At 37.8% G+C, this 10,902-nt stretch overlaps 1 protein-coding gene across 1 annotated transcript; it reads right to left on the reverse strand.

Moving 5' to 3' along the window:
- Nucleotides 1–4,532: 4,532 nt before the first annotated feature.
- LOC126824013 (putative ankyrin repeat protein RF_0381) lies at nt 4,533–10,902 on the reverse strand. Its single transcript, XM_050553108.2, has 2 exons — nt 10,773–10,902; nt 4,533–9,192 (listed from the first exon to the last, which is right to left on the reverse strand). The coding sequence occupies exons 1-2, from the start codon at nt 10,790–10,792 to the stop codon at nt 6,297–6,299; spliced, it is 2,916 nt and encodes a 971-aa protein (XP_050409065.1). The 5' UTR covers nt 10,793–10,902; the 3' UTR covers nt 4,533–6,296.

The following is a 10,902-nucleotide window of genomic DNA, read 5'->3' on the forward strand; positions in this document are numbered from 1 at the left end:
TGGCATTGTTTGTTTACCGCATTAATTCATTAAGTCGCCGATGCATAATGACCGACTGCACTGACTGTACTTATTTTGAGACCGACTATTTTTCTCCCTGGGAGAAATTTTGTTAATAGACCAACATACTCACAACAGAATAAGAGTAAAACACAACATTTTTTCAAACATGATAAGTTGACAAGGTTATTTTATTCTAAAGTTTTTCGTGAGTAGCGTGACGTATGCAGTTAGCACTTATTTTGATACCGACTGCTCTTATTTTGCGACCGACTGCACTGATTTTGCGACCGACTATTTTTCTTCCTGCCCCCCCCCCCACATTTACGCCCCTGCACTTGACACAAACTAGGTCATTTCGGGACTAACATATGGTTTAATTTTATTTCAATAATTCGCTTGCACGTAGGGGTCTTTAGCAGTGGGAGGAAACCGGAGGACCCGGAGAAAACCCACGTGGTATGACAGGCAACCCAACCCCTTGTCACGTACATCCGGGGAATCGAAACCACATCAATTGAATCAATGGCAGACCTTATGATACAACGCGCATGCGCTAACCATTGGCCCCCCCCCCCATTTCGCAAAACATGTGTGACAGTGCCTGAACTTATTGGCCCCCAGCTGGTTTTGATACTATAAGATATTGTTATTTATCTATAAGCAAGTAATTAAATAATTTATCAATTCCACATGTATGGACAATGTTGATATGACAATGTTAATACGCACAAGCAAATTGTTGAAATAAAATTAAAACCATATGTTAGTCCCGAAATGACCTAGTTTGTGTCGAGTGGAGACCGACGTATGATCTCACCAGAGTTCAGCCGCTGCCGTGGCTATCTTAAACTATTTATGTTGAAAGGTATATAACCGTGAGTTTACTGACACTGAGACCAGGGGACAGACGAGCGGAGACCGGCGTATGGACTCACCCGAGTTCTGTCGCTGCCGTGTCAAATGGCTGGAATGATTATCTTAAACTATTCATGTACTTTATTGATGTTATTGTTCCTGTTGTATTTATGTTCCTGTTGTATTTATGTTCCTGTTGTATTTATGTTCCTGTTATTGTTTATGTTCCTGTTATATTTATGTAGCTGTTGTATTTATGTAGCTGTTGTATTTATGTTCCTGCTGTATTTATGTAGCTGTTGTATTTATGTTCCTGTTGTATTTATGTTCCTGTTGTATTTATGTAACTGTTTGATATTCTGTTCCTGATGTAAATAAATCACATATTTACGAAACTGATAGCTGTTATCACTATAATAGTGTTAAATAACCGACATTATTTAATACCTTCCAAATACTTTTAAAAATATGTAGTTTGTAAGTGACATATGGCATTAATTAAATGTTTAATTAGATTATCGCCAGTCCGTGCCTTCAAAAGTCAATATCGTATATTATCAAAATTCAGCTGAGGTCATAAAGTTCTAAGCACCTAAATGACCGTTCAATTTGATGAAAGTTATAGAGTACTTTGTTACAAATGTCAGGTAGGTGATAACGCACCCTTGACGCAAACGTGGCTCATATCTTGAAAGGGTTTGATACACGGAGACGTTTAAGACACCGACTGTCGGTTAGAGACTGATTGACAAAGATTGCCATATTAGTATGGAAGAATAACGTTGCCATTATTATTTAAATGTTCACCGTCACAAATGCATACACAAACGGTGGTTCAAAATACTTTTTTTTCAGTTTTATAATTTGCAATTTCTAATTGCTCCACAATACCAATGTCTCAGTGTTAAAATGCAGAATACATTTTCAATGATACAAAATACAGTATAAAAGTATCAGTTAAACCCCCGAACATTTAGATTGAATCATTCATTAAACATACATTATGGGAGATTAGATAAAGAGCTGACAGTTCTCACTATAATAGTTAAGGTTAAAGATATTATGGGAGATTCGATAACGAGTTGGCAGTTCTCACTGTAATAGTTAAAAACTAGAAAATGAAAAGGCAATTTGCTGAAAATTTCATTCAAATTGATCCACTATGAACCGAGAACTAAGCGATTGAAATTTCCGCCTGGTCTCGATCATCATTACTAAAGTCAGTACGATAAACAGCATAGTCTCGATTATCCATTTAATCATAAAATCGTGAAGGAAAGTTATGCAGTAAATCGGCTCATAATCCACTAAATATGGCAGGCTAGCGATGCCATCGTGAGTTGATTATGGTCTGGATAGGTTAATTAATGTCTAATTAATAATTTAGATAACATTTCAGGCCTAAAGAAAGACCTGCAATAGACAGATTTAGCTCTTCAATAATGTATGTTTAACTAAAACGAGTTTTCACCGTTTGAAATGGGGGGGGGGGACACATTAAAGAAAAAACTGTTTATAAAACGGTGAAGTGTTTTATTACTAAACGAAATATGACAGAATTGTATGGTGATGTAAATGAAACGTTTACATGTCGATATAATTTTCCGGTCAGTGCCGGATTACCCCTGTAGGGAACCCGCGACATACCAACTGTGCGGGGGCCCCATTGTTGTTTGTTCAAATTGTTCGTACTGACCGCGGATCGTACTAGTATGTACTCCACCCCCTTGAGTGCCTGGGGTGTTTTCCTCCGGGAATTTTATTTTAAAATTAGGATTAATTTCAGTGCATCTGAGACAATTTAGGTAGCGATTTTCTGGGCCCCGAACATCTGCTGGTATCTACCATTCCCTTACTGCCCAGGGCCCCAATCCTCGCCCTCTCAGCCCAGGTACTGGTTGGCTCCGTCCGGGATAAAATATTAGTATGAACCAGAATGGGGGGGGGGGGGGCTAAATGTGAAGGGCCCCGGTACTGGTTTCGGTAATCGTTGTCAGTTTAATGATTATTCGCATCGCTCGTCGAAAGATATGAATGGTCTGCACTACCACGTTTGAGAATAAAATGGCGGACATGTACGTAGGACGCGGAAATGTCATACTACATGAAAACAGGAAGGCAAATCGAAAATCTAAGGCTCGACTATTGTACTACATAGAGAGATAATAGCTGTCCCCAACTTTTACCGTTTTATCTGTAGGTATAACCATTAACCATGATCGGGCAAGAAAGTGATGAAATTTAAATTTTCGTTTACATGATAACACGCGGGTATACGTTTTAAAGGGATATTTGCAGTGACAAAGTACGGTGGCCCATTAGTGCCAAACAAAAAAAAAAAGGAATATTAATCCGTTTGAACGAATTAGTATCTCTTTTGAACGAATTAGTATCTCGTTTGAACGAATTAGTATCTCGTTTGAACGAATTAGTATCTCGTTTGAACGAATTAGTATCTCGTTTGAACGAATTGTTATCTCGTTTAAACGAATTGGCATCTCGTTTGAACGAATTAATTATCTAGTTTGAACGAATATATCATCTCGTTTGAACGAATTGATATCACGTTTGAACGAATTAATTATCTCGTTCAAACGAGTTAGTATCTCGTTGAAACGAGTTAGTATCTCGTTTGAACGAGTTAGTATCTCGTTTGAACGAATTAATTATTTCGTTTGGACGAATTAATTATTTCGTTTGGACGAATTAATTATTTCGTTTGGACGAATTAATTATCTCGTTTGAACGAATTAATCATCTCGTTTGAAGAGAATACTTCCAAATACAGATTTGATGTCAAGTCTAGTTTTAGATATTTGATTATTTCGATAACAATAAGTGGTACACTTTACACTTAAAACTTCCTTGGTATAGAGGTAGTTAAAGAAGCTAAAGCGCATATATACTCTTCAAAAAAGTAGGAGATATTCAGAAACAATACAAAACTACGGAAATGCACTGCTGTTTTTATTAGAGGTAACCATTATTGTCTTAATAATGAGTAATTGCTCCACCAATCCTCAGACATTCAGCAATTCGTCGTGGCATGCTCCGAATCAACCGTCCAATCACGATTTGGGGCAATCTGACCCACTCCTCTTGCAGTGCCACGGCCAATTTTTGCAGTGTTGTCGGTTGACGTCTCCCGATCAAGTTAAACGTGATACGATAAACAGCAAATCTTATGTAAGAACCGATAGGAAAACGAACATTGATATATTAACCAGCACGCGGCAGTTTTCATCAACCCTTCCTTGAAGTGTCAAATTTGACAATGAACCTCCCCCACGTGTATGGCGCTATTGAGTGTCGCATGTGCAGCTCATTGGTTCTGTTGGGGCGATAAGTTCTTCATCTGTGAACATACTCTCAAAGCATGTCAAATGTCCATGACTATCATATCGCAACCTACATAAATATTTGCATTTCAATATCCCCTACTTTTTTTTGAAGAATATATTTGGGATCTAGAAATTGACACAAATGGGTCGCAACGGATATAATAATGTAATATGAATGTATATAAACTGATTTACATTCAAACGTTTCCGTTTTCAGTCTATTGCGCATCTCTCCAGAAAACAATATAACGTCACCGTTTGCCATTTTTTTTTTTACTAATATTTATTCAATTTAAAAGTCTTATAACAATTGTAAAAAGAGTAGTATAATAATAGTAACAATTTAACAGTTGATGTACATTATTTCCATTCATTTAGTTAATATACTGTGTGAATCTACTACACGATGGCATGGAGATAGATTGAACGTTCCGGTATTAAATTGTCTCAATTCCAAAAATAATGTCTATCAAGTAAAAAGGGGAATTGCTGAGTACAACGCATGTGCCGAATGCATAAAAAAATATCTCAACCAATCATGACAACTGAAACATATTTGTTACTTAAAATACGTCACGATTTCATTCCCACCACCTCAGCTGTCGGGACTGGCAGAATTGTCACAGGGCTGAATTTCATATCACTTGACTGCAATGCTGTCAATTCGGGACGTTCCGGACATGACAACCGAGCACCCTCCACAAGTTATGTCTGATATAGAGCGCATTTGAATGAATGTTATCTTATCCCTAGCAAGAATATCTATTTATAAAGGACCAGCTTAAATATATTAAAACACACTATATGTTAGTCCTAAAATGACCTAGTTTGTGTGGAGTGTATGTTACCCCCCCCCCCTCTCTCTCTCTCTTTTTTTTTAAAGGGTTTAAAGATACATTATGTAAGATTGCGATAAAGAGCTGGTCGTTCGTGCTATAATAGCTCAAAAATAGATAATGCAAAATGAATATATTGAAATTTTCATTCAAATTACTTCATTCTGAACGAAGTAATGAATTTTTTAAGATAGTGCGTAGATCGTTCATTATCGTAGAAACGGCACTTGACAACCGCGACTTAGCCTCGATTTCCATTTTATCGTTGAATTCGCGGATGTTTAAATACATATAAATCTCGACCATCCAGTTGTCTAGAGAGTTGATTATTGGCTTGTCATGTGAATAAATGTGTAACTAATAATTTATATAACATTTGAAGCCGGACGAAAGATCTGCAAAAGGAGAGAGAGAGAGAGAGAAATGGGGTTTAACGTCCACTCGACACAAACTAGGTCATTTCGGGACTAACTTACGGTTCAATTTTATTTCAATAATTCACTTGTGTTAGGGGTCTTTAGCAGTGGGAGGAAACCGGAGGACCGGAGAAAACCCACGAGGTTGGACAGGCGACCCTTCTCCTTGTCACGTACAACCGAGGAATCGAAACCCCGCCAGTTGACTCAATGACAGACCGTATAATACAGCGCGCAGTGCTAACCATTCGGCCATCCAACCCCCCCCCCCCATCTGCAATAGGCATAAAACTTCTGTAATGTTCTTTTTGTGATTGTAACTACTAACTCCTCCTTTTTAAAGGTGCGGCCCCAATTTACAAGTGGGTTCAGGTAGACATATCGCACACCAAACTCTTAACAAAAGATCGATCCATTTGAAAAACTGGTTAAAAAAGATGAAAGGTGTTACTGAGATGAGGAACAAGACGACTACGATCGTATGATGATGACAGTGATGATGACTGCTGCTGATGATTAAGAGTGACTATAGCTGCGTTTACCGTTGGTCGCGATCAGCGTACCGAGTACGGAACCGTTCCAGGCCGCGACAAAATTCAAGAATCTGTCCCTGTTACATTGCTAAAGTGATAAGTTTGATAATAACGGACGGTTCTCAGTACGGATTTCTGTGCATACATTAGCATTAAGTTTGACCCTTTTCCCCGTGACCGAAATTAACTTTTCTATAAAGAGCTCCACATTTAGCATGTCAGACACGGTTCCGAGAAGTGTTATTGTATATTAATATAACTGGTGGAATTTCTTACGGTACGCTTATAGCGACCACGCGTAAACTCAGACGACTATAGTGATGATGATGATGAGTTTGATACAGTTGAGTGTGGTGATGATAATGATGATGATGAGTTTGATACAGCTGAGTGTGGTGATAATGATGGTGATGATGAGAATAATGAAGATGGTGAAGGTTCATAGTATCGATCGTAATAATCTAGACACAAAGCGTCCAAATCATCATCATCATCGTCGTCGTCGTCGTCGTCGTCGTCGTCGTCGTCATCATCATCATCATCATCATCATCATCATCATCATCATCTGTTTCTAGACTGAAATATTTATCTGCCAAGTTAGATTTTAATAGAATAAAATTCTGTATTATTATTGGAAGCTTGAGCTGTGTAACCTTTTCTTGTATGTTTGACCCCAAATGTTGCCTAATATCTCTCCTACACATTGACTTTAAGGACAAGTTATTACAAAATGAATGAAATTCCGATTCTTTGGACAATGATTCACTTGTCTGTTTGTCGGTGTCCATATCTTTGTCCTCGTCTAGTAAAAAATTTAACTTAGAAACAATGTCGACCCTCTCGGCTCCACTTTCATACATCAGTTTCCTAAGATCACTAATTATATTAGATGTGGAATCTTCGATCTGATTGAAATAACTCCAGTCATGCCCGTTCTTCAAGCAATGGTTTGCAGCTACTAGGTAGGAAATTATCTCCTGGGCATGAGATAACTGATGCCGTTCAAAAAAATACAAGGCGCAGTCCATCATAGTGCTCCCTGTTCTGTCTCTTACATTCACACCACCACTACGCATAATGGACTTACAGATTTTAAGATCTATTATTCTATAGAAGTCCATATATTCTAGCATTGATTTTCCCGATTTATCTAAAATCTTAACATCTCCACCAGCTATTAACAGCTTTTTCACCAAGTTATCTTCCCGGAATTTAGCGGCCAGTATTAAGGCGGTCCGTCCTTCGTTATCTTGTACATCAACATCTATATCTTTACACAATACAGCGTCTAAACATTCTTGATTCAGTTCATAGCCAAAAAAGCCTTTGTTCTTTCGACGAAACGCGATTCCCACAACACAGAGATGTAAAGCAGTATGCCCGTGACAATCCTGGGTATCTGTCTTAGAGCCGTAATCCAACAAGGCTTTCATGTACGGGACGTTGTTCAAAACAGCTGCAACCATCAATGGTGTTTTACCCATTGAATTTATGAGGTTAACATCAACGCCTTCATCATTCAGAAAGACGCCTAAAGAAACATCCAAGGGAATTACAGGGGAATTACACATCCTGGCCAATAAATGTAAAATATTATCACCATTTTCATCAATATCATCATAATTGATCTTATTGGTATCAACTAAATGCTGAAAATATCCAATTTCAGAAATCTTCAAAATGTTTTTTACTAATTTATTGCCACGATTTTGTGATCTAAATTCCACACCAAAACTCTCCAGCAACTTCAGTATATCGATGGTTTCCCAATTATCCCAGAAGAAAGAACGGTGGGAAAGACCATGGTTATGGAAGCAGTAAGAAATGGCTGATCTACCGCCGTTATCTTGTTTATTGACGTCAACTCCATGTTCAAGCAGACGTTTGATGAGTTCTGTGTTTCGGATGTCTACAGCAAACATCAATGGTGTGATACCATTTTCATCTGACAAATTTACATCACAGCCATGATCATTTAATAGAATATCAACAATATTTGCATTGCCATTTTGTATTGCCAGGTGTAGCGGTGACATTCCTCGGCTATTTTGCTTATTGACATCAGTGCCATGTGTTTGTAGAAGTGTGACGATTTCGATCTCATTTTGTTCTACTGCCAGCAACAACGGTGTGACACCCTCCTTGTCTGGCAAATTTACATCACAGCCATGATTATACAACAGAAAATCAACAATATTCGTATTGCCGTTTTGTATTGCTAGGTGTAGTGGTGACTTTTCGCAGCCATTTTTCTTATTGAGAGTAGCGCCATGATGGTGTAGAAGTTTGAAGATTTCGATATCACTTTGCTCTACTGCCAAAAGAAGTGGTGTGATCCCTTCCTTGTCAGATAAATTCACATCACAGCCATTTGTATTTAACATTATTTTCACAGCACACCCATTTCTGTACTTGGTAGCTAGATATAATGGAGTTTCACCGTGTTTATTTTGTAAATTGATTTCTAGTCCAGCTTTTATTAATTTCTGTACAAACAAGGTGGTGTTTGGTTTGGTAATAATGTGATGAAGAACAGTATACAGATTCAAATCCACTACAGAAACACAAGCTCCGTGGTCCATCAAATATGCCAATACAGACATAAATCCTCTACGTGCCGCAGTAAATAAAGGAGTTGTGCATTCATTGGATAAAATATTTACATCAGCCCCTGCTTCTACTAACATCATTACAAACAGTAAGCACTTGGTCTCACAGTTTGCCCTATCTATACATAGATGTAAAGCTGAAAGACCCTCGCCGAGCGAAATGTAATTAATAACGTCCTTGACATTTTGGTGTTTCAACAAAATAGAAAAGACTTCCAAGTTTTTCTTTTTACACGCCACCATGAGAATAGTTTCGTCAAATGTTGAATTCAAGACACAAAGAAATGGAAATGATGCCAAATATTTAAGTATTTCTATTTTCTCTTTTCGAACAGCTTCAAACAACGCACACCAAAACCCACATTTGGTGATTTCAAAAGACAATCCACGATGCAGTAGAAATTCAAAACCTTCCACAAAGTCTGATTCAATCGCACTGGATAACAGTTCTATATTGATTACATCATCCAGACGTCCTTCTCTGTCGTAAATCAACACATCTGTGTATAACAATTTTGTAAGCTCCAAATGTCGCAACCTCTGAACCTCTTTGTGCCATTCGATATGAAGTCTTTTATTTTCTGGGGACATCGGAAATCTGAAATACGTAAAGAATGTTCCTGACTTTATTTACTCGTTTTATTTTGGTCGCAAAACTGTATTATTTCATCAGCATAGAATTGTTAACACATATAAGGCAATATTTAACGAATTAAAGATACATTATGGTAGATTAAATAAAAATTTCAGTCAAATCGATCCAACCTGAACCGAGAATTTAACGATTGAATTTTGGGCCTAGCCTCGATCATCATTACTAAAGTAGGTATTGCAAAAAACATAGTCTCGATTATCCATTTTTTGAATTTAATCAGCAGCAGCAGGCCGGGTTCTAATCCAGTAAATATCACAGGCTAGCGATGCCATGGAGAGTTGATTATGGTCTGGAAAGTTAATTAATGTCTAATTAATAATTTAGATAACATTTCAGGCCTAAAGAAAGACCTGCAATAGGCAGATTTAGCTCTTGCATAATGTATGTTTAAGTGAATTATAGAAGACATGTTTTTAAATGTCCTTTAAAAAATACGCCTTCTAGCTCGTATTATTAGCACATTGCATTTCTTCGTTTCGTTGTGAATTTCCTGGTAGTTCTAATTTTTACAACAGAATAAAAAATACGCGGGAAATAAAGGAATCCTGATCATCAAGTGGCATTATCCGTCTTTGTTGGTTTTTTTTGGCGTTCGTCAGTCGCCGTTTTTGGAGAATCACAGACATCGGTTCTATTTTAATCCCTTTAAGTTCCTGTGCCTAACTGTGACGGGTTCTTAGTTTGATAAAATACAGTACATGTTCCAGGATATGTATGACATGTTGATTTGTTGTGCAAACATAGCAAGAGAGCGTAACTTAATGTAAACAACATGCTTACTGATTAATGGGAGATAACTACTGTAAGATCAGACCACATTAACTTTATATTACACCAACCACCCCGCCTACACCAGGAAGCAAATGAGAGAGAGAGAGAGAGAGAGAGAGACAGAGAGAGAGGTGGGGTTTAACGTCCACTTGACACAAACTAGGCCATTTCGGGACTAACACATGGTTCAATTATATTTCAATAATTCGCTTGCGCGTAGTGGTCTTTTAGCAGTGGGAATAAACCGGAGTACCCGGAGAAAACCCATGAGGTTGGACAGGCGACCATACTCCTTGCCACGTACAACCGGGGATTCGAAACCACACCAGTTGACTCAATGGCAGACCTGATGATACAGCGCGCACATGCTAATCATTCGGCCATCCAATCCCCCCACCCAATGGAAGTAAATGGAAAAGGTCTAAATGGGCACAGATCACCACTCACGAAACAAGGGCCAAAGGTATTTTAATCTTTCTCCCTCTTTCCTTATTTACCCCTTTTTGCATGGCTATCTATGTTGACTTTTTGGCCTAGACTCGAAGAAAGGGGTTTGAATTTATATTTTCTGCCAGGTATTGGTGAATATTTATGATTTTGAGATGGAGGGATATTAGGCCACTGTTGTTTAACATGGCTTATAAACGTTTTATTCGTATATACCTTAAAACAATGTATTGTAAGAAAGAGTCTAAATCCACGAGGTGAACATAATATCAATTAGAATGTTTAATAAGTTACGTGTAGCCTACCTTGACTGATCAACGTCCATTCTGACCACAAAACTTAAACATTCACATAAAATCAAATAGGATGTTACTGCTATTGGTTTCGTAAAGGAAATATAAATATAAAGGGTTTGTACTACGACGTTTACGTCAT

Source organism: Patella vulgata, chromosome 6 (genome assembly GCF_932274485.2).
Source record: "Patella vulgata chromosome 6, xgPatVulg1.2, whole genome shotgun sequence".
NCBI lineage: Eukaryota > Metazoa > Mollusca > Gastropoda > Patellidae > Patella > Patella vulgata.

Excerpts from the sequence above, each read along its gene's own strand:
- LOC126824013 (XM_050553108.2), bottom strand. The coding sequence starts at position 10,792 with ATGGACGTTGATCAGTCAAG. Across the intron at positions 9,193-10,772 it reads ATGGACGTTGATCAGTCAAG|ATTTCCGATGTCCCCAGAAA; the intron begins GTAGGCTACACG and ends TACGTATTTCAG.